The sequence below is a fragment of the Rhamphochromis sp. 'chilingali' genome, assembly GCF_963969265.1.
Source record: "Rhamphochromis sp. 'chilingali' genome assembly, chromosome: 8".
NCBI classification, from domain to species: Eukaryota; Metazoa; Chordata; class Actinopteri; order Cichliformes; family Cichlidae; genus Rhamphochromis; species Rhamphochromis sp. 'chilingali'.
Genome location: NC_137935.1, coordinates 31,935,530 through 31,958,412, shown reverse-complemented (window position 1 = coordinate 31,958,412; position 22,883 = coordinate 31,935,530). Strand labels below are relative to the sequence as shown.

The following is a 22,883-nucleotide window of genomic DNA, read 5'->3' as shown; positions in this document are numbered from 1 at the left end:
GTCTATACTGTGTTATTGCACTAAGTGGGCCTCCAGTAGCAACCCTGTTAATCCTGCACTAAGTGCATATCTGCCCAGTGTCCTCTTGGGGGCGGTGTTGCTTCATATTTCCCATGACCTTGGCTTACAGACCACATATCTGATACTTACACAAATGACATGACAGCCATTAAAACTGGGATGTAACACTACCTAGTATTTATCGACGTTATTGTCGGTGTCACTGTTACCAAAAAGACAACAAATGGCTTTAGTTTTTCCTCTCCTCCTTCCTTCAGCTCCTCCTTGGCTTGTTAAGATAAGAGTGCAAAGCTGGCTGAGAAACCTGAGGTGACACTTTTAGACCTTGTAAGCTGTAAGTACATCACCTCCTTCTGCCACACGATCAACCAGGCAAAAGACAAACTTAAAGTGTGACGTACGTGCAAGTGTGTGTTTCGCTCGTGTCACCCCGGTTCGTCGCAAACAGTCTGGCTGTAACAGTGCGTGCGCCGAATGAAACAAACAATCTTCATTTCTACTTAAGTCGCCAAAGAAATTAAGAGGAGATAACGACTTCCTCCTGGGTACAAATATCAGCAGTATCGTTAACAGTCGGAACAGCAGGGTACACACAGTTATCAGTTATTGCACAAAATATACTGTATATTAAAATACACTAACTACTTATAATAGGGAAACTGTATTTTTTTTTCCTGAAACAAGAACACGCCATCAAAGATGAAACCTTCAGAGTAAAAGAAGCGCTGATTGCTATGATCATGACTCTTCGTGGCTGACAATCTGCAATCAAACTAACATCTGAATGAAAGTGCTGAAATGCTATTGCATCTATCGCCTGTCTACCTCACGCACGTTATTTACAGATACTCGAGAAGACAGGGGCAACGGTGATGAGCACAAGCTTTCAGATTCTCTGGGAAAACTACGTCTTTTTCTTCAACACAAAAACACATCCAAATGACCAAAAGAGAAGAAAAAAAGAGTATTCTTTTTCCCTCCAGGCAATCTAAAAGCAGAAATGAACCAACAGTATGTACACTTTGCACTAATGTCCATTTACAGATTCCTCTGAGTGTTGAAGGGATTTGAAGGCTGTTAAATGGAAACTGTGTGAGCCGAATGTGTGACTGTGAATGCAACAAAGGGGTTTTGTCATTCTGCTGTGCGTGTGGGTTATGGGTATCTTATCCTCTGCGAAGTTCCCTCAGCTCTGCAGCCACTTTGCGCAGCTCTGCTTCAATCTCCAGCAGCTCCTGCAGATTAAAAAACAGTTGCACAAGCCTGGAATCAGTGCATTTGTAATTTGAACAGACAAGCTAAGAGAAAGCATATTTTTCAACTATCCCAAACCACTGTCAATGTAACAAGAGACACCCCCCCCAAAAAAAAAAAAAAAAAACCAACAAAAAAACAAAAAACAAAACATGCAATAATAAATGTTCCATTTAATGGAGTCTGGTCAAATTAAATTGACTTGTATACACCGACTATATACCAAGCATATTTACCTTAATGATTAATTGTTTGAATAAATGAACCACTGATTTTATATATTTCAGTTGCATTTCACTCTGACGTATTGGTCTTAATGCTTCATGTTTGATTTTGAAAGTGTAAAATCTTTTACTTTGTGATATACTGAATATTACAGTAACATACATTGTGATTTATCACCTTTTTTTAACCGCATGTAATGTCCTCAGATTTAAACTTTGTCAGTATTTGTTTTAGCCAATTAAAAAAAGTTATCTTACTTCAGTTATTTATTTATTTATTTATTTATGTGATTAAAAATGAGATTATCAAGGTTGCCAGGTCACATGACCCCTTTTGGTTCTGGTATTCCCAGAGAATTTTAATTTATTTAATAAAATGTCGTTATTTGGTGTCCCTTTAACAATACTACATCACCAAGGATGATATCATGATTCTATGGGTTCCAATAACTACCAAGTAATTACAGTATAATTACACTGTAATCTGCAGTTAAGCCTGAATGTACCCATTAATTGTTCTAACTTACTTCTCCTTCATCTTCTTCATCCTCCTCTTCACCCTCATTGTCTTCCTCCTCCTGCTGCCCCTCCTCATCCTCCCTGACATATTCATCCTCATCTTCCTCGTCCTCCCTGTTTCCATCCTCCTCCTCCTCACCCTTGTACCGCTCCCGCTCAAACTGCCGTGTAGCCTCATCGCTCGCTTTCTCCATTACTCTCTTCTGCTGGGGCTCCTTCACCTCCACCTCCTTTGCTGCCTCTTCCTTCTTAAATCCAGTCTCTGTTTTCTCAGAGTCGGGCTCTTTGTCTCCTTCCTCGCCCTCCTCCTTCTTCTTCTCACTGTCCTCCTTCTTCTCTTCCCCCGTCTTTTGGTCCTCGTCTTCCTCTTTCTCCCTGCCCTGCACCTCCTGCTGTTCCTCCTCCTGCACCCGTTTCATCTTCCTGACGAGTTCATCCAGCTCCTCTTGCTTCTCCTTTCTCTCCCTCTCCTGCTCTGGCTTGCCCTTGCTGTCCTGCTCCTTGAGCAGCTCCTTCAACTCTTTTTCCACCTTCTCTTTCTCCACCATCAGTTCCACCTCATTCTTCCTCCTCTCCTCGAGCCTCTGCTTCTCCAAGTCCTCCACCATTTCCTCCTTCTTTTCTTTGTCCTGCTGCTCCTTCTTCTTGTCCTCCACCTTGTCCTTGTGCTCCGTCCCAGCGCCTTTCTGGATCTCCCTCTCCTTCACCACCTCATACCTCTTCTTTTTAAGCTCCTTCAGCAGCTCTTTGAGCTCTTCGTCATTTCTCTCCTCCTTGCCTTTCTTGGCGAGCTCTTCGGCAAGCAACTCCTCGAGCTCCTTGGCTCGTTCCTCCTCGTCATCCCTCTCTCTGTCTTCAATGCGCGGCTCCTCCATCACCTTCTCCTTGGTGTCATCATCCTCTGTTTTGTCTTCTTCCTCTCCCTCTGTCTCCTTTGCGAGGTTGCTCAGATCTCTCTCGTCCTCGCCCGTCTCCTCGAAGTCATTCTCATCCTTCTCATCATTGGCCAGATTGTACTCGTACCGCTGACGTTCATCATCATGCTCCTTATCTCTCTCTGAAAAATGGAAACAGTCAGTGTGACATAAAAAAAGACAACAAATATAAGTGCCCATGTTTTATGGGGGTTTTTTAGTAGTAATATCTTAAAAACAACATCAGACTGAGGCAGTGTGAATTTATGTGTACCATCATCAGCCAGTTTCTGCAGCTCCCTGAGAAGACCCTGATGCCTGTGCACCTCATCAAGTTCATCTGCAAAAAACAATTAGACACAAGCGAGCCTAATCACCGTGCAATCAAACCGCACACACCAAACCCTGCATGACACCATCTGATCTCTTAAGAACAGCTAATTGGTTACCTACCTGCTAGCTGTGGGCCACAATCGTGCGGTGACCCATCTTCATTCAGTGTCTCCTGAATAATACATTCAACCTAATGGTACAATACACACACACACACACACATATTTTACAGTTGAGTAATTAAAAAGCAGCAGACTGATGGATGAAATTCAAAAATAAAGTCTTGTTCCTCACCTTTGCATCATTAAGGGGTGAGATTACTGGCCGGCTTCCCACTGAAACACAAACACAGACAGAGACGCAGAGTGAACACGGTGAGGCACGGAGGGACAATTGGACTAAAAATCAATGTAATCAGCAGTTTTCTATCAGTAAAAGGAGCTGAAACCTTGCACCACAGATGAAGTAGTTTGTTTACTTTCCAACCGTTTGCTCTGTGCGAGCGTAGGTGGAGCTGTTCCCTTGTTAATGTGCTTAACTCCCAGTCCCCCCTTCTCTCTCGCACTCCAGGATGCAGTCGTTCCCAGAAGCTTTAGCTCACAAGGTCGTTTCCCACCCGGGTTAAATCAGTCACCAATACCACACAAGCCAGCCAGTCATTAAAGGCACACTAAGCTGCTCTGCTGGTGCCTTTTCCTCACGGTGATACACTGCATCTAGCGAGGACCAAGAATCCATGTTCATCCTGCAGCCTGCAACCCTCTCCTTCATTATTGCGCGCCGGGAGTGAGGACTGTTTGAAGTGTGAGACGTGATGCTGCTCAGTTCCAGCAGCTTTATTCACTCTTTGTTTACAAATGTCATCGCACATGTTAACTTTACTTTACAAGATTGTTTTTTGTTTTTTTTAGTGGTACTTTGCCATCACAATTATGAAGAAAATCATGCATAAATAAAGGCAAATATCATCAAGTCTGGGCCCCTGACATAAAAAGGGAAAAATAAATAAGTTTTTAACTGTCATAATATTTTTTGACTGACTTAAAATGCCTAATGAGCGTGTACTTCTATTAGCATGAAGTGCATTTTTCTTCCAAAACCACCACTGCCAAGCATACCACACTAACAGTGCCACCCAAAATACACAAAGGAGAATTTCTCTAAGGAAGTTTCTAAGGAATTACTCACATCTACAAAAAAATATATATATCTCTGAGTCACATAATGGAAATCAACAGTTGTTTTGTTTTCTTAGTGTTTCTCATCAGCTTATTTATTAAAACCACTTCACTTTGATTGTGTCTATCAGCTAACAACAACGGTTTTGTTTGAAAGACTCCATAAAGGTTCACTTCATCAAACATGACTTCAAATGTTATGTATTCACAAATAATTATAAATAATAAAAGACACTGAGGAAAATTAAAGCTCTGACTTTTATCTGGGCTCTGTGGGATCGCAGCTCGCAGCCCGATCAGTGCAGGATCAATACGGGACCAGCTGATACCACTGGTGCCCCCTCGCAGACACGTGAGCTGCCTACAGTTTGGCCTTTTAACAGTCTGCATGCCCATGTGATGACGAAGTGTGTGTGTGCAAGCTGGGACACCCCAGCACCATAATTATCACCGTGATCTGGCTTTATTTCGGCTTGTCCGCTCAGAAATGAATACATCACGTGTCCAAGTCAAATTAGTGGAGTACACGAGCTGCTCAACAAGCCCCCAAATGTCTGTCTGCATCAGGAATAGGTGCATTTTATTGGGGGGGGGGGGGGGGGGGGGGGGGGTTGAAGGATGCGCAATATGGAGTGTTGGCTTTGACAGATGTGGAGCGGCAGTTGCATTATGCAGTATTTTATATCCATTTTAATGTAATAATAGATTTGGTTGTATAGTGTTAGGGTGGGGATATTGCCCTCACACACTGCGACACAACTCTAACCCACAGCTTGTAGTATCCTCTATAGGTTACTGACAGAGCTGTGCGCCCCTGCAGACACGCGCGTGTGTGTGTGAACACACCCCCCAGATTATAATTGATTACGCTGGCTCTCGCAGCGGCTGGCGCGTGCAGCTGAGCATCACGCGCACGTGTGCGCTGTTCCGCTCACCTGCGCGCGGAGCTTTTTCCATTTGGATTAGTAGCGGACAAAGCCGGGAATCCCTAAACACTGAAATACTCCTCTGTGTGTGAAATGTGTCTACGGGCAGAAGCAGCATCGCCCCACAGGCACACAAACACAAAGGTGGGCGCACAACAAATTATGTAACAACGCTCCTGTTTAGCCTATTAGTCTTAAACCCCTGCGGATTCCGCCATTAGGTTAGCATAAAGCGCCAGTCTGCGCCACAAAGTAGCGCTAAAACGCGTTTATTGTGTGTGTTTCTATCACAAAGCCGGCTCCATGGCGGTAAAAAGAGTAGCTGAGGTAGTAGCGTGTAAAGAACTGGGTCGTCTTCGGCTTAGCTTGCCAATTTTTTGCCGCCACTTCACACTAAAAGCGCCCTGCATGCACACAGTGTGTGTGTTTAATGGATGTGATGAATGCTTACCTCCGACGGCAGCCCAGAGAAACACCGCGGTTATCAGAATTCCCATAGGATCCAGAAAGTGAGGCTCCTGCAGGAGATAACCTTGAAATAACGGGCTGGATCTTCTTCACACACCCGCCGAGCGAGGTGGAGCCGAGCCGCGGAGCACAGTCCTCTGTGTGTGTGTGTGTGTGTGTGTGTCAGGTGACCGATTAAAGCCCAGACCGGTGCCAGAGAATCAGGTTGACGTCCTGTACTTAGCAAAGAATATTTGCGCATCAACTCTGATAACAGTAGGGGCATGCAGCTCTCCTTGGAGTCAAGTGAAAATAAATTAACTTAAACTGCGCTCTGTTTAAACCCCAGCCAACAAGCTCTTCAATGACACTATTAGGATAACACTTTGATTGCAGGCTCCCTGTAGGCTCCATCACCTCCTCTAGCTGCTGCTCAATTATTTTAGCAGATCACTTTGAAACAGCTGGTAATGTAAGGCACATTAACAGGTCTGTATGTCACCTTTGGGAGTTATTAAATATCCAACTGCAAGCTCCCTCCTTCAAAGGCACATAGTGTGTTTTTGTTGTAGAGCTAATCCATCTACAAGGTCTATATATGCAGCCCCCTGGAAAAAAAACCCAAAGTAACGATATTGGAGATATACACACTTTTTATTGCTTTTTTCTTATTGTTCCTCTAATTATCCAGACAAAAGACACCAGTTTCATTACATTAGACAAAGGAATGAATCTATTTACAGTGGTCTTCTTTCAAACACTGACAAACTTAATTCACTCTCAACGTTTTTTATGTCTTTTGAGGGACACGGTCAATCAACCAATCCACTTGCATTAAATAAACAAACAGTTATTTATTTATGTAGACGATGGCTTCTGTTTAGAGTGTTGAACTTGTGTTAGTGTCATCTAATTTTAGGAGCCGGCCTTGGTGGTGGGTAGCGCTGATTGGGTCCGATGTATTTCAGTGGAGTGTACTTTGGCTTCTCAATCACTTCCAGACTCAAGTAAGGCTGCAGGGCTCGGGGAACACGTATTGTTCCCTCCTGGTGAGAGAACGTAAGGAAGTATAGTCTTAGTTTCAAAACTTCTTGAAAACATATGAGAAAAAAGAGCTAGACTTTATCAATTCCTGTGAAAAACTAAATACACCCTCACTACTTCTATAAGAATTAACAGCCAGTTGGTGTTATTCAAATGCACTTAATTAATTGATTATCATTGAGTGCGAGTACCTTTACAAAAAGCAGAACTTTGGGACTTTGCTGGTCTGGAGCATTCAGGTGTGTGTTAACACGTGCTACAACCTTCCTAAGAGTGGACATCCCAGCAAATTTACCTCAAATGTTGGCTGTGCAATGCTCCGAGAAGTTTAATGGATAAAGTTCATGATGGCACAATTATACAAGTACGGATTGTTTGGAAGTGTTGAAAGGAGAAAGCCTCTGATGTAGAAACAGAGTATGGCAGCATGAGTTAGGTTTGAAAAGCTTCAAGATTTCAAGAACAAGTCCTCTGTGAAAACGTAAAACCACGCACAGCCTATCAGCACCAACACAATGATCCAAACACAGCAGCAAATCAAAAGAACAGCTGAAAACGAAAAAAGAAAAAAAAAAATCAACCTGCTACAACGGCGAAAATGTTTAGCTCAGGTATATGCGATGTCAAGGTATCCATCTTTTACTACAGTCTAGATCACTGGTTTTAAACTTAAAATATCTGTGGGCCACTTCTGTCATCTCGTGTGAGGGACACTTTAGTGTTCAAGTAGTACAAAAAAAAAAACAATCACAAAAACACCCACAAATATTTCCAAAAATGTCGTGTTTTGTTTGTTTTTTGAAATTTCACATTTTGTATAACAAGACAAAGCTGATAAAGTGAGCACAATTATTGTTCTCACTCTTAACTAACTGAAGCCTTTCACTGAACTACCAAATGAACAAACTGGCCAGACACGTGCCAGCACTTCTGCTATAATTTTGTTTGTATTTACCGAAATAAAAATGCAGACCTAAGTGTACACATTCGTTTTGGACTACGAGTGAAAATTGTTTTCTTTACAAATAACTCTCTCACTGAACTAACACACCCAATCCCTCATCACGTTTGTACTCTCTGCTCATATTGCCTTCCTATTAAGTCATTTTTTCCTTTTTAAAGAACTTATTGTAGCATTGCACTCAACAACAAACAAATCCTCCCTAACAAAAAAGTAACTTCACGTCAATATAAAGTAGGGGTGATGTGGGCCGCTAGTTTGAGACCCCTGGTATAGAGCCTGAACGTGACAGCTCAGTGGGTTTTAGAAAAAATTTAAAGATCCTTGATCTTGAAGTTCACCTGTACCATTCAACCTCAACCTGACTCGGTTGCCGTTTCCACTGCTGCAGTGAGACTTGCCTTTTACAACTTCTAACCCTTCTGTGGCTCTGTGTGCTGATTCAGAATTACAAAACAAATTATTCTTTGCAAACACAAACTGTCTTGTGGCACATAGAGTCACCAGCTTTCTTTACACTCAGTAAAGAAGTTGTCTCTCTCCCAGCAGCCTCAACTTTCCTTTGTTGTTCCACTGTGGCGTGTGCACGGGGCGCATTACTGCAGACAGCTGCTGTAACTAGGTCGAGTAAAATTTATTTAGAACCTCACGTGTATGTGCAAAGTCCCAGAAAAAAATGTTTGGAAGGCTAGGATGTGAGTTTGACAGAAGTGATTTAGAGAAACATGAATCACAACAGTCACAACACCACAAATATTACACATTATACACTGTGTTAGGTAGATGAGCTGACGTTTTATTATGAGAAACATGAGGGGAATATACTACAGAACTGTCTTTCATAATAATGTGGGGGAAAAAACTAATGTGGGGGGGAAAAAAATGCTGCTGGTGTCTTACTTTGGTTTGGTGCGTCTCTAGGATGGCGATTACTGTTCGGGGGATTGCACACGCTGTGGCGTTCACCTAGGATGAGGAAGAAAACATAGATTACGGAGGTGGTATATCTAACCAGCAGCAATATACAGCAGTGCAGCATCATCTGCAGTCTTACTGTGTGGGCGTACTGCAGACTGCCGTCCTCTCTCTCATACAGGATGTTGAGGCGTCTACTCTGGTAGTCTGTGCAGTTGGACGCACTGGAAACCTGAGATACAGAGGATATAAAATGAGCAACAATTATAAAAACCAGTCCGTAAATTTATTCATGCAGGAGTGGTGTGAGTCGCTATTGACTGTACAAACTGAAAGCTTCTTGATTAGAAATAGAAATGAGGTAACTGGAAGTAAGTAGGTAAATGGGTAATATTTATATAACAGGGCTGACCTCTCCATAGCTGTTTCTCCCAGGCATCCAGGCTTCAATGTCATACTTTCTGTGTGCCGGAGGGCCAAGTTCCTCTGTCGGCATGTCTAGCACTCTGAAGAAGAAAATAGTCACAGGTAAGGGTCAGATCTCAACATGTGAGGGATGTGTAAAGTGAAAGTAGTGCTGCATTTTCTGTAGACATTGGGTGACTTGAGCTTTAAATCTACTTTTTTTCTGTTTCACTTCAAATTCAAGACAGAACAGGGTTCAACCAAACTCACTGCTTTATGACTACATGGGATTGTCAGCCTGTCAATGAGCACTTTAGAAGCATTTCTCCCCAGACTCGACCCCTTGGATATAAAAAGTCATCATTCTATCCTTTTAGACACATGTGTACCGTTGAAACGCAGCTCACCTGTTCATATTTGAATGGCCAAAAATGTGACTGACAAATCCTAATCGGGTCACTTTCCAGTCGAAGTTGAAGGTTTGTTTTGTTTTTTTGCTTTTGTTTTTTTCAGAAGTACTGAAATTATTCCAAGCTTTACCGAGAAGAAGAGGGACGAGGTCATAATGTCACCAGTCACCAACACATGTGACCTGGTTCTAGCCATACATGTCCTTTCCACAACATTACCTCCACCATGTTTTACAGATGATGTGTTATGCTTCTGATCATGAGCCATTTCTCTCCTCCTCCATACTTTTCTTAAACACCATTTTGGTTTCATTTGTCCACTGATTTTTTTTCCAGAACTGTTGAGGCTCTTTCAAATGATTTCTGGCAAAGCTGGCCAGTGCAATCCTTCTTTTAAAGGATGTACCAGTTTCTTATATCTGATAGGTTTCTTTTGGCTTTACAGCCTAATGGACTTTTCCACTTTCAATGGAAAAATCTCAATTTCTTTGGACCTCATATTGAGATTTCCAGTGAACTAATGGAATAATAAGGGTGCAAACCTCACCTGGCCAAGAAAACTAAACACTACCACGCTAATAATGGCCAGAAAACATTTATGGCCCCAATATGTTCATTGTGTTGCGCACTGAATTTGACATCACATCCTGTCTTGCTTCAGCCAGTCATGCACATCTTGATCTTTGTAACGTAGCCACTCCCTAGCAGATCATTACATGGAGAAACCTTTGGAATGCAAGCATGCTGATCCACACAGGTATGCACACATGGGTATTCACAGACGCGGACTAAAGCTTTCTTGGCTGCTGCCTCAAAGCACACTGTGCGCTGTCTATCTTGCGTGCTGCACAATATCGTTTATTACTTAGTAAATACTGATATCTATGACTAGCTAGTTTATTGTGATGGTGCTTTGTTTTCTCTATTATTATGTTACTCTTTGTTGTTTGCTGTCTCCTCTGTTTGTTTTTGTTTGTTTGTTTTTTTTTTTGTTTTTTTTCTCCATACAGGTGACCCAGGAGTTCTTTTTTTTTTTTCTCTCTCTTCCCCCCCCTTCTCACCGTCTCTTCTCCCCTTTGGTTTTCTTTCTTTCTCTCCCCCTCTCTCTCTCTCATTCATTCCCCCTGTCCTATTTATTAAAAAAAAAAAAAAAAAAAAAAAATGACAAAGGATGAACTGAAGCTCTGCCATCACGTAATGTCGCATACTGCTGTTTCTGATGTCATTTAAAAAAAAAAAAAAAAAAAAAAAAAAAAAAAACGTAGCCAGCTGTGCCATGGCCACTGCAGCTGAGTTGAAGAGACTAGTGTAGGATCTTGTCAGTCTATACTGCCATTTTAATGATATACCAGTACAGAAGCTCAGAGACACACGGATATACAGACATTGGAACAGAAAGCCTGAGTTTGTAGTGGGAAAAAAACAAAAAACACTGGACAAATTGTTGGCTTCTGTTTTTGAGTTCTTCTCCTCCTATATCAGCACTTATGTGGCAATATTGTCTGAGTGGCGACACCTAGTGTTCAGAAAAATACTGCAGCGTCTTAATGTTGGATATAAATACAAGTGACTGTGAGATGATGTTGTGGAACAAAGCGACCATTGTAGTGGGTATACAGAGCCACAGAAACACGGAAAACAGTGTTTACACATCAACACTAAAAATACCTTTACACTTAATATTTTATATCTTTGGTCTTTTGTTATTATGCTCAGCTTTCCATCTTTCCTCACTACACAAAACTATTTCTTACAACCAGTGCAAGCATTCTCTGAGAGAAAACGGGGAGGAGCATCGACATTTTTGCATTTCAGAATATTTCCACAATATCATTTTGTCCGAGCTGAGGACACAGCTGAGGAGACAGTAAGACTGTGTGTGTGTGTGTGTGTGTGTGTGTGTGTGTGTGTGTGTGTGTGTTGACCTGTAGTGCAGTTCCAGTGCAGAAAACATCTCTTTTTGCAGACTGACAAACTCCTGCAGCAGCTGCGAGCTTTCTTCTCCTGTCTCGTCTGCCGTCACTCCAAACATCTCCACCTGCACAGACGCACATAGAAGCAAGCAGCCGCACAAGCAAATAACCACTTACATTATCATTGGTTTGTCCATGTACAGCAAATGTACACATTAAACTTCTGTGTGGCTTCTGACCTTATTGAAATGATGAACTCTGTAGAGCCCCCATGTCTCTCTGCCTGTGTCGGTCTCCGCTCTGTAGCAGGTGCTGCTGCACACCGTCCTGCACACAGACACGACAGCATCGCATTACGTGTAATTATTCCATATATCTCAAAGTAAGAGGTGGGGTGTACCTCACCTGACAGGAAGGTCCTTCGAGTTCACTGCATGATCCATGAAATAGCCTGAGGGAAGAGATACAAATGGATGCATCCAGTTTACACATTACCACCCCTCTCCAGATTAAAGAAACGCAACTAAACATACAGAGATCCACGAGAGCTTTTCTTTACTGAAACCTGACTACTGATAAGTTGATGGACAGCAAGACACACGACATCTCAATTCAGCAATCGATCGAATACAGGATTGCTGTTAGGACTAAGCAAACTTCTCTCAGTTACTACACTCGATAGCTGTAGGCTTACTAAACAATACAACACACTGTTGCTGTATTGATACACAACCAGCTGGTTATTTGAAACTGTGAGGAAATGGAAAAAGAAGCTTTACCTGCCACCCCAACCTCTCCAGTTCCAGCCAGGTTGAGGTCTGGGAAACGTGCAGGGTCCAGTGAGTAGACTTGTGAGCTGTGGGCATTGGGCTGCATCCCACAACCCTCCTGGAGGTGGGTCAAATCAGAGAGCAGAGTGAGATTATCTGTGGCTGTGCCCAGTTACTTCAACGAAAATTTATATATAACTGCAAAACAATTCATTTAGAATAATTTAAATTTAAATTGTTTGAAAAATGAGCTGAAAAATGAGATTAATGCAGATGTGCTAGCACCAAAAGTGAGTCAATCCCCAAAGACTCCCATGTTAAAATGCTCAACTTTGCTACAGATATGAATATGTTTACGGCCTGGTTTTGAAAAATGGTTTTCATCTCTATGGCTAATTACAAAGGTTATGACAAGGTAGCCATGTGAATGTATCTGACTCAGTCATTTTCATTTTATTAAGGCTTTAAGTTGGGGGCATAGCCACTTTGAGTGACAGGTGAGTGCCTACTCAGCAGCAAAACTGAGCTCCTAAACTGTGCTTATATCTGGCAAACAATAAACTCAAATTAAAGCCTTAAAATGAGGCTGAAAGACAAGACTACACAGAATAGTGAGTGTCTTGATGGATGAGGCCATCCTTTATGTATAGTGTATGACAAAAGTATTTTATTGTGACTTTAGAAACCTGAGCTTTGGTACTCACAAACACTGCACCCTTCAGCATATCAGGCACAACCATGGGAATGAAGCCCTGTAGGAGTCAAAGGAGGAATCCATGTTTGGCATGTCTAGATATTATATATATATATATAGATATAATAATACACACTACTAACATTAATTATCCGGGGATCACATCAAATGACCAAACACACATACCCGTCGCTGTAGCGTGTCAAGGGCAAAGTTCTGGAGTGCAGCTTGAAGTCTGGCCCCGGCTCCTCGAAGATAGTAGGACCTGTGGCCTGAGACATGAGCTAGATGCCTGCAGCAGTGGACAGAGGAAATGTGAATAGCGCAGTTTATTTAAATTAAAGTAGCTTGTACTGTATATTAGACAGTGTTATAGTGGACATACAGTACAGTGAAGGACTGTAAACAACAACCAGAGTCATCTTCACCTCTGCCTGATGAGTCCTAACTCTTCCCCCAGCTCTACATGTCCTTTGGGCTTAAAGTCAAACTCTGTACCAGAAACACACACAAACGTTTGTGTCAGCATTCATTAAAAAAAATATTAGGTAATCAATTTAAAGTTTAGAAATCTGCACTTCTCATCTCATTAGTCACCTGGTTTCTGTCCCACGAGCTCCACCACCCTCGCCTGGTTCTCATCTCCTATTGGCTGGAAAGAGCAAGAGAAACTTATGCTTAGTGACTTGAGCTTCACAGTAAATCTCTCCCAAGCAGCTCAGGACAAAGTAGTGTGTGTGCATAGTGTATCCTGACCACATCAGGGTGTGTAGTGTTGGGCAGCCTGAGTGCTCGGCCATAGTGTTCCTCATCCAGCTCGGTCTCTTTGTGGTACAGATGATTGAGTCTATTGCGGATCTCTCTGCCCTTCTGAAGAGCTTGGTTGTACTCTGGAAGCTAAAGAATAGAAAAGAGCAAAGACTCAGAAGTGGTGCCACATGAGATTTATTATAGGTCAAAAACACAGGGGAGTAGGAAGGTTAACTGACTCAGTAACAAAAGAGACAAGGTTCTGAAGTGAAACTTACATTGGCGAGGGCTTTCTTGTCCTCCTTTGTCTGTGAGGAAAAGATCAGTTAGGTCACAGAAATCTACTCTCTGACAACAACAAAAACCTCAAAGCAGAGTAAATGATGACGCAAACCTCGATAGAAACTGAAGTTCATTCTGGTTATAATGTTTAGAGCTGTAATAACTATTTCTCACCACTAGTGCTCTGACTATATCACTGATGCGCCGCTTCTCTTCCTCCAGCTCAGAGATTTCTGTCTTTACTGCCTGGAGCTCCTGCCACACACACACCTAAAAGGTAGACAATCAGGATGATCGAGTCAAAAGCAAGCACATTAGACAGCAGTGATAATAAGCAGGTGTACATATGTAAAAACACTGAGAACCGATTAGTCAAATTTAACACAGTCGATCTAATTTTAAACAACTGCTTTGTTTTTTGTTTCCCAGATGATTTCATGGTAGGATATCTTATTTACAGTCACAAGTATTCAGACCAAAGACGTCACTTTTTATTATGGTAAGTAGTGTAGTTTTAAGGTCAGTCAGCATGACTAGACATTTTTGTCAATTTTTAGATCCAGGCAAGATTTGCAGTGCCGTCCATAATGTTAGGGGAAAAGACTGGGTTTTTTTCTGCCTCTGTACACCACCACCACAGTGGATTGCAAATCAGGGAATCAAGATGCAATTTAAGTGCAGACTTTCAGCTTTAATTCTCAGGGTTATAAAAGATTTTGTATGAAATCTTTACACATCTATGTATCAGTGGGAGTTTGTGGCATCACACGTTTGGAGCGAATCATGTCCCAGTTACATTTTAAGCAAATGCATGTAGAGGCTTATTGTAAAAACAGATTTTTCAGTGAAGCGATAACACCCAGAAAAACTTTAGAAAATAGTGACATAGGATAAAATTATGGTGTTTTAATGCCACAAACAGTACTTAATTAGTAACTAAAACCGCTTACAATTTTCCTCACATCGTCCCCTCGCAGGTCCCCTTTCCTGCTCTCTACATTCGCTATGACTTTGTCAGTCTCCTCACACACAGCTCTCATGTCCAGCTCAGGCTTGTCACTGTAGCCTTCACGGACATGCTCGTACAAACGACTCCGGACTCCATGCGACAAGCGATGCGGGACAAATACATTTACGCTATGCACTGGACACTGTCTGGCTACCGGCTTTAGCACAGCAGCTGCAAAAACCCCAACTTTAGCGACCATGCCGATGCAGGTCGCCATGTTTGTCTCTTTAGCTGAGGATGCGTTCATGGAGGTATAGGAACAATCAACGCCGTATTCTGTTTAGGCTCTTGCTCAACTGAAGTTTCTCGTGGTTATCAATGTGTCCCGAACATTTGAGGCAATGTTTGTGTATTTCATTATTATTTTCATTGTTATTATTATTAATATTTTTGATTTATGATAAATTTATATTTTTAGGTGTCAGTTTAACTAGGTAGCGCTAGTTCTGGCTGTTAAAAAGTCCGTATCTTCCATGAATGCAGCATGAATGCGGAAACCAGTGTTACCGCAGCTAGAAACCAAATAAATTTTTGTAAACAATTAAATTTGGAAGAGAGAGAGAAACGAGTAGTTATTTAACGCAACTTTTGTCACAGAGGAGGAGCAGGATTTATTTTTTTTTAATCCAGTAACAGGAAACGGCTCATCCTCCCCAAACAATCGTCACGGGGCAAAGGTCAGCCAATCAGATGAACGGAAGTTTACCGTTGCGGTAATCCGGTTCAGAGACGACAAGTGCGGCCGACAGGAGCTGAACTCAGTCACAATTTTCAGCTCCGTGAGCCCTAAAAGCTGCAGTTATTACCGGCTAACCACCGAGCTGAGCGTCTGTGTACACTGCCATGGTGGACTGATGTGTGTAACGACGAGACGCGTTTGCACAGGAGGAGATTTTTTTTTTCTTTTTTTAAGCTAGTTTGTACCTCCAGTTGGTGATGGTGTACACAGGGCTGGATGAGTAGCCTGACGAGCAACGAGTAGCCTGACGCCTCTTCACCGCAGGCCGGGACAAGCGTTTCAGCTGAGTCCGGAGGACCAAGACAACCAAATGCTTCCAAGTTTTTGACAATAAACGAGGTACTTGGATACAGTCGGTCTGCTCCAAACTGCCTCACCAGTTCCTGCTGAAAGTGAGACCCAACCAGCTTTCACGGTGGAAACGAGAAGAAGAGCAAAGGTAAATGAAAGCTAAAAAAAAATCCCCCATCACAGCCTCTATGAGCAGTGTGCTTTGGAATTTTTAAAACTCCACCTTTTATGGCAAGTATCATACATGTGATATTAAAATCAACGAGTTTCTTAACATGCACTGTATTGCAATGCTCTCATAATGTGTGGCTAGGAAAGCATACCTTTTTCTGCCAGTGATTTGGAGGTAGGTGCTATCTGGGCCATGTGTCCACAGTCTCTGGGTATAATGATGGTCCTTGGATGCATAAAGATCAGCCTGTTCTGTGTTTGCTGATGTTAAATGCATAATGCATGTGTATAATTCTCTGCTTGTGTCCACACCTTCAGATGAATGCTGTGCGGGGGGGCACAGTCACCTGGCGTCCCCAGCCGTGGCAGGACGGAGACGGGGGCGGAGGGGAGCCTCTGTCAGACAGCGACTCAGAGGAGGAGGACTTCCCCGATGACAGCACCACCCCGCTGGGGGACTACATAACTCATGGTGGGACATTAGAAAATGACAAGGCTGGGGTTTCTCTATTCCTGCACTACATTGGGCAGATCTTACCTTCTGTTGCCACTCTCTCATTCCTCCCACCTCTTTCTTCTCTGTCTTTCAGGACTGAAGCAACTCCTGGATGCTCAGCAGCTGTGTGATGTTACCCTCCTTGTTGAAGGAAAGAAGTTCATGTGTCACAGGTATGATTGCCATATGTTACAGGGTATGGAGATGCAAGGGTCTAATTCCCTGACAATAAGTAATTATTGACAATATTGGGAATAAATAAGCATGTTGATGCATGTTTTCCTGTGTTGGAGCCCTGACTTTGGTGAACAGGACCCTATCTCAGATGATAAAACCTATATAATATCCTTCATATCTTAAGTCTGAAGTACAGTTTGCCTCCACAGCATGACTTCTCTTTTCCACCTTTGACGTACTGAGTGTGTGGGCTCATCCATAAAACAGTAGAACAGCAATGTGCATCTCGGCCACTGTATTCAAGGTGATGATGCAACATGGTGGTTTCCACAAACCAGTGCCTGCCCCTGTGTATTTACAGTTTTTGTAGTAATTACACACTATCAATATGTAATTATGAGAGCAATATCAGAGGAACGTTGTCTTCACTGTGTAGTGTACCACTGCACATGGTTGAAATGACAATAAAGCTACTTGACTATTCCTTTTTCCCTTTTTTTTTTCTTTAGTAAACTCAAAAACATGACTTGAAGAGCTTTGAACACTGAAAGACTGCAAAATTGATTTTCTAGCACTGACAAATAAATGTCCCTTTTATTTATACGCTCTGGTCCTTAGGTTTTTAGACAGTGTTATAGTTTTTGTCATTTTACCTCTGTATGCCACCACAGTGGATTTTAAATCAAACCATCAGTAAATAATTTACTTGGAGTGCAGACATTTAGCTTTAGTTGGAAAATTAAGGAGCAGTACAAGGTGAGACCTGTTCTCTGTCATTTTGTAACAATTTTCAGTAGTTTTCAGAGGTTCAGAGGAATTGAGATGAGATGCCTGACATTTAGAATCCATGGATGTCACCAAATGTTGTGTTTCCTCCAGTGAGGTGTTTGTTTTTGGGTCTCTCTGCATTCAGTTTTGTATTTAGTAACTAAATAGCTGTTCTGTTGAGTTAGGATCAAGTGACTGACTTGGACATTGAACAATCTCACATTTTTCTTGCCTTAAGAAACTCTTGGGTTGTCTTTTTGCTTTGGGTCATTATCTATTTGTAGTTCGAAGCTTTGTCCATTCATGCTTGCAGAATTTGTCTGAATCTGAGAAGGGAGTGTAGCTCTGTGCTCATCGTGATAGCTTTCTTGATTTGGATTGACACAGCTTTGAAACTTTGTATTAAAGTGAACAGCTACAGCTCTTTTATCGCCTTAAAATGCTGTGGAATAGCAAGAGAACCAGCCTCTGAAAAAGAGAGCTATGAGCAGGTCTAGATTATTGTGATTTTTATATAATGATGCAAGTGACTTTGAAAGAGTGTGCATTGGTGCTCATCTACTGATGAGCTGAGAAGAGCCTTTTACTAAGGCAGCTCATCTGGCACACTAGAAAAAGAGACAAAAGTCACATCTGCATTATGTTTGAAATTCCAGTGTGATTCACAGCAGTGTCATTTCCCAATGTTTTTGTGCTTTCCAAAGCTATCACAACCACCATTGCCTCAAGGGCAGAAGAAGATAAAAAGCCATATGTTATAATGTGTAGTTCTGCATGAAAATTTCCCGTCAGTCAACTGCATGCATTTGTTAGCACTGATACCCGTGGTTTAGAGTGATATGTAAGAGAAGACAGGGCAGCTTGTCCTTCGGGAAAATGGTCTGCTTGGAAGAATAGTTATTGCAGTAGGGTTGAAGTGCAGAAACTCGCCATTAAAAGACGTGCAATGGAAACTTCAGTGTTACAAAAACTGTAAAGGCACAGGTTTAGGAGTGGAGTATAGGAACTTACCAGATGAGTCATCCTTTGCTATATTCTGAATAAGAGCACCAGTGTGTGTGATGAAAAGAAAGAAAACAGTTCAAGCCTGAAATTTTTAAAGCTCTGTAATGCTTTTGGGAGGTATTTGTCCTGTTAGATCGGGGATGTCAAACTCATTTTACACCATGGGCCACATACAACTGACTTTAAGCTTGAGTGGGCTGGACCAGAAACTCCCCTTTCAGTCAGTGGACAGAAGTGTAAATACAGTTTAATCCCTGAGATATCGCAACGTAAAAAAAATAACAGTAATTTCAAACGTATGTCTCTGTTTTTCTACATGTTTCTATAGGCACTATGACTGTTTGTGCTAATATAAGATTACATAAAATTACAGACTGTCTTGTAATTATGCAACATGAAAGTTTCAGTTTTGTTAAGGAATTTATTTATTTTTTGTGTGCATCTATGGATCCATTGTATAAAACCTAAATTTGTACAGTAACAGGAAGTTTTCTTAATTGTTTATTTGTTACATTTTGTTGTGGTTCACTTTAATGTCTCACCCATCTACTTCTTCTTTTCTTTTGACTCTCCCTCGACTTCTCTTTGCCATCAGAGTCCTTTTAGCAGCCGTGAGTCCGTACTTTCGGGCCATGTTCACCAGCCCGCTGGTGGAGTCTCGCCTCACAGAGATCCGGCTTGAGGAAGTGACGCCATCTGTCATGGAAACCATCATCCAGTTTGTGTACACTGGGGAGGCTGGGCTCTCCCTGGATACAGCTGAGGATCTGTTTGTGGCTGCCAACCGGCTTCAGGTCATGCCCCTCCAGGACCTGTGCTCCAGGTAAAGTTAATATCCTCAGTAATTAGATGTTACAGTTCAAGTGGCTACGTTTTTACTTTGACTTTAGATTGTAATTAAAATAAAACCTATTCTGTTTTCTAGATGAAGATGGCAATTAAATCATCTTGTGTCATTCCCTTTTTCTCTTCTTCTGTTTTTCTTTGACATTTTTCTGCTTTTTTTTTCTCACTTTAAATGCTTCAGGTTTCTTTTTGAGCACCTCTCAGTGGACAACTGCCTGGGGATGTACTCTCTGGCTCGCTCTCACCATGACCAGCTCCTGCTGCGTGCCTCCCTGCGACTGGTAGCCCAGCACTTTCCCCGGGTGGCCCGCCAGAAAGACTTCCTCCTGCTCGACCACGGCACCTTAGGCAGTCTTCTGAGCTCCGACCGTCTGGGCGTGGACTCGGAGGCAGAGGTATATGATGCGGCACGCCGCTGGGCAGAGCACCAGCCTTTGGATCGCTACGCTCACATGCCGGCGCTGCTTCACCACCTGCGCCCCGGGCTGTTGTCCCAGGAAGAGAGCCGAAGACTGAGTCAAGAACTGGGGCCAGCAGCAGCAGGAGAAGGCCTCGGCGGGCCTCTCAGACCACGAGAGGGAATGTTTGAGAAAAAGATTGTCTGTGTGGACCTGACGCCTCGGGAAGATGAGTATTTAGCTGCAAGAGACTACACGGTGGACTGCTTTGATCCTCGGACAGGGAAGTGGGAGAAGCTAGCACCACTCGGCTCACTTGTCAGTCCTGGCTGCACAGCTGTGGGCGACAGGCTTTTTGTAGCTGGTGGGATCCTGCGGACCGGCTCTGTGTCTGCAGCCGTGCATGAATACGATGCTGTGTTGGACCGCTGGATAGAGCAGCCTTCGATGGTCCAGCCCCGGGCCATGCTAGGCCTCCTTGGATGTGGAGAGTCACTCTATGCTTTGGGTGGCAGCAACCGCTCAGCTCTCCTGGACTCCAGTGAGACTCTGGACCTGACCACACTTCAGTGGAGTCCTGGGCCTCGGCTACCGCTCCCCCTGCGCGCCTTTGCCTGTGCAGCACTACGTGGAAGACTTTACCTCCTGGGTGGAACCACACTTGAACAGAACCGAGCTGTGGTCCACTCAGGCGTGCTTATTTATCACACCCTGACAGACTGCTGGACACGTGTGGCACTAGATTCAGGTGCCACCTGCCTCGCTGGAGGAGTAGCAGTGCGAGGTGGAGTGTGCGCCATTGGGGGATACATGAGGGATACCACCAAGTTCCTGGATGGTAACTACACCAACCTGGAGACTTTGGACGCTACAGGCCGTGTGCTGTTTTTCAGAGAAGGCAGAGGGTCAGGGGTGGAGAGGGAGGTGACTGGGGGAGGGGTGCTGGTCAGCGCAGAGCAGCGAGGGGGAGCGGGTGGCGGAAGTGACCGAGCTCCAAGCCCCGTCGTTTTTCCGGGGTTGCCTCGGCGGATTGCAGCAGGGGGTGTGGCCAGGTGGAAAAGACGGATTTATGTGTTGGGAGGGGAAAATGGCTCGCGCTTTTACGACAGCGTGTACTGTTGGAAACCCGGCTGGCGCAGCTGGGTTCAGAGACGGGAAAAACTTCCGGGAGATACCGGAGGCGTGAGCCAGTTTGGGTGCACCACTCTAAAATTCCCTAAAAAACACATCCTGTCCAGACTCAGATTAGCCAAAGAAAACTGCAAGAAGCCCTCTGACTAGCTGAGCAGGAAGCAGTGAGACTGAAGTGAGGGTCATAGACACAGATTTACTCCAAGGAGAATCAGCTCCTCCATGGCTTCTTGAAATGTTGAATTTTAAAATGAAGTCACGTGGAAAATAGCATTTTATACTATCTGAGTTCAGCCACCAAGCAGGCCTAGAATAGACCGGATCATCTGAAAGTGTCACAGATACATCAGTAGTCAAACAGGCAGTAGGTAGAGGCAGAAACTGGGGAAAAGTCAGGCAACGTGCACCTGAATGTAACTGAATCCACTGTTTGTCCTCTATAACCCAGAAAAGGGCCTTCACTTGATTGAAGTGTGATGTTATTTTAAGCTTTTTTTGCTGTTGTAATAACTCTAAATTTGTGGATTTTCTTTGGACGCATTTAGTTTAGACACAAGGATACTGGCACATTCCTGTTCACTTTATTTCCCTAAATCTTTTTTATTGCTCTCCTGATCTCAGCCTGCAAAAGCCCTTTGATACTGCAATTTACAGCACACAAAACCTGACTGGATGGGAAATGTATTGTAGAAAGTTTTAGAATAACTGTATTTATAGAGCATCTTTGAAAAAAATCAAGAAATAATGGGTGTTGAAAGAAAGAAAGAGAAGAAATGAGCCCATAAATCATTGAGGTGATTGTAAAATAGATAATGGACTTTCTATAGCCTTTGTAGTGTTGCATTCCTGAAGACAGGAATACAGAAAGTAATGTAATGTAAGAAGAGCATGGATATGAGTTTCTAAGTTTTCTGTGAGTTGAAAGGATTTTTGATGGTGCAAGAAACAAGAGTGAAGAACAGACTGGACCTGGTAAACAATGCTTGATGTCAAAGATGACACGCACACATCTGGGAGTCATTTCAATAAATTGTGTGTGGAGGATTTCAGAGCAGCCATTGTCTCAGCCATGTCTGACACTTTTCTAATTAAGATGCAAAATGAAGGTTTTTGTTGTTTTCACAGATTCATTTTGATCCCAGGTTACAAAACTACATTAAACAGCTTTTCTAATGACTCCAGCCCTTCCCCCCCCCCCCCCCCCCCCTTTTTTTTTTTTTTTAGATCAACAATATCAAGAAATTTGTGGTTGATAAAACTTTGAATAACAAGCTGATATGTTTCTTTTTTCATCTGACATAAATCATTTGGCACTGATATCTGAAAGCCATGGTACTTGCCGAGATGCCAATATTAGTCAACAAGGCCATTACAGCAATGAAAGGCCAATTCACCTTGTTTTTTTTTTATGAGTTCTGATAACTTATTATATGATAACTTATTTACTGTAGATATCTTAATTCTAATCATTTACGGCTATTTAAGTTCATTGTTTTTAATTTATTACATATTCCCTATCGTGGCCCTGCTGTATTATCTTAACAACCTCCACATGTGAGCATGATTGGGATAAATATTCTAGACAAAGAGTGTGTAACCTAACAGAAGTGAATTTCCTGGTAATTCTGACTAATACGTTTTTAAAAAAAAGTTTTATATTTGTCTGAAACCCCAATGTTATCCTTTACACTAAGCTTTGAGCAACCCTTCAAGTCACTCCCTGTATGAACCTAGACTCTTTTAGCTCCGCCTACTTTACGCCAGCTTTCTTCTGAGTGGCTGCCCAGAATAGGAATAGGAAAACAAAAACAAGACGTGATAGCTATGGCAGCAAGTCCCGGATGAGCTTCGGGGAACCGAACGATCCAAGATCACGCGAAATCGTCAACAAT

The 22,883-nt window shown here is 42.7% G+C and overlaps 3 protein-coding genes across 3 annotated transcripts; 1 reads left to right on the top strand and 2 right to left on the bottom strand.

The window, feature by feature from the left end:
• Positions 1-94: 94 nt before the first annotated feature.
• On the bottom strand, positions 95-5,953 carry LOC308400559 (uncharacterized protein). The gene is made up of 6 exons (XM_080888330.1): positions 5,821-5,953; positions 3,560-3,600; positions 3,386-3,455; positions 3,207-3,272; positions 2,027-3,075; positions 95-1,256 (listed from the first exon to the last, which is right to left on the bottom strand). Exons 1-6 carry the CDS (start codon positions 5,864-5,866, stop codon positions 1,188-1,190), a joined length of 1,341 nt encoding a protein of 446 aa, XP_080744456.1. The 5' UTR covers positions 5,867-5,953; the 3' UTR covers positions 95-1,187.
• A 504-nt stretch (positions 5,954-6,457) lies between these two features.
• Positions 6,458-15,222, bottom strand: sars2 (seryl-tRNA synthetase 2, mitochondrial). Its single transcript, XM_080888301.1, has 16 exons — positions 14,911-15,222; positions 14,135-14,230; positions 13,957-13,986; positions 13,685-13,825; positions 13,526-13,580; positions 13,357-13,420; positions 13,115-13,220; positions 12,939-12,986; positions 12,244-12,352; positions 11,870-11,915; positions 11,704-11,791; positions 11,477-11,589; positions 9,149-9,242; positions 8,876-8,968; positions 8,722-8,787; positions 6,458-6,862 (listed from the first exon to the last, which is right to left on the bottom strand). Exons 1-16 carry the CDS (start codon positions 15,214-15,216, stop codon positions 6,722-6,724), a joined length of 1,596 nt encoding a protein of 531 aa, XP_080744427.1. The 5' UTR covers positions 15,217-15,222; the 3' UTR covers positions 6,458-6,721.
• Positions 15,223-15,551: 329 nt separating this feature from the next.
• On the top strand, positions 15,552-22,183 carry LOC308400541 (kelch repeat and BTB domain-containing protein 8). The gene is made up of 5 exons (XM_080888300.1): positions 15,552-16,147; positions 16,489-16,642; positions 16,761-16,839; positions 19,212-19,439; positions 19,644-22,183. Exons 2-5 carry the CDS (start codon positions 16,489-16,491, stop codon positions 21,139-21,141), a joined length of 1,959 nt encoding a protein of 652 aa, XP_080744426.1. The 5' UTR covers positions 15,552-16,147; the 3' UTR covers positions 21,142-22,183.
• The last annotated feature ends 700 nt before the right edge of the window (positions 22,184-22,883 follow it).

Coding starts and splice junctions, on each gene's coding strand:
- LOC308400541 (XM_080888300.1), top strand. CDS start 16,489: ATGAATGCTGTGCGGGGGGGCACAGTCACCTGGCGTCCCCAGCCGTGG. Junction 16,643..16,760: donor GGGGGACTACATAACTCATG/GTGGGACATTAG, acceptor TCTGTCTTTCAG/GACTGAAGCAACTCCTGGAT. Junction 19,440..19,643: donor CTCCAGGACCTGTGCTCCAG/GTAAAGTTAATA, acceptor TAAATGCTTCAG/GTTTCTTTTTGAGCACCTCT.
- LOC308400559 (XM_080888330.1), bottom strand. CDS start 5,866: ATGGGAATTCTGATAACCGCGGTGTTTCTCTGGGCTGCCGTCGGAG. Junction 3,456..3,559: donor CACCCCTTAATGATGCAAAG/GTGAGGAACAAG, acceptor TTGTACCATTAG/GTTGAATGTATTATTCAGGA. Junction 1,257..2,026: donor ATGAAGAAGATGAAGGAGAA/GTAAGTTAGAAC, acceptor TTTAATCTGCAG/GAGCTGCTGGAGATTGAAGC.
- sars2 (XM_080888301.1), bottom strand. CDS start 15,216: ATGAACGCATCCTCAGCTAAAGAGACAAACATGGCGACCTGCATCGGC. Junction 9,243..11,476: donor GCACTGGAACTGCACTACAG/GTCAACACACAC, acceptor TTTCTTCTTCAG/AGTGCTAGACATGCCGACAG. Junction 8,788..8,875: donor GTCTGCAGTACGCCCACACA/GTAAGACTGCAG, acceptor TCCTCATCCTAG/GTGAACGCCACAGCGTGTGC.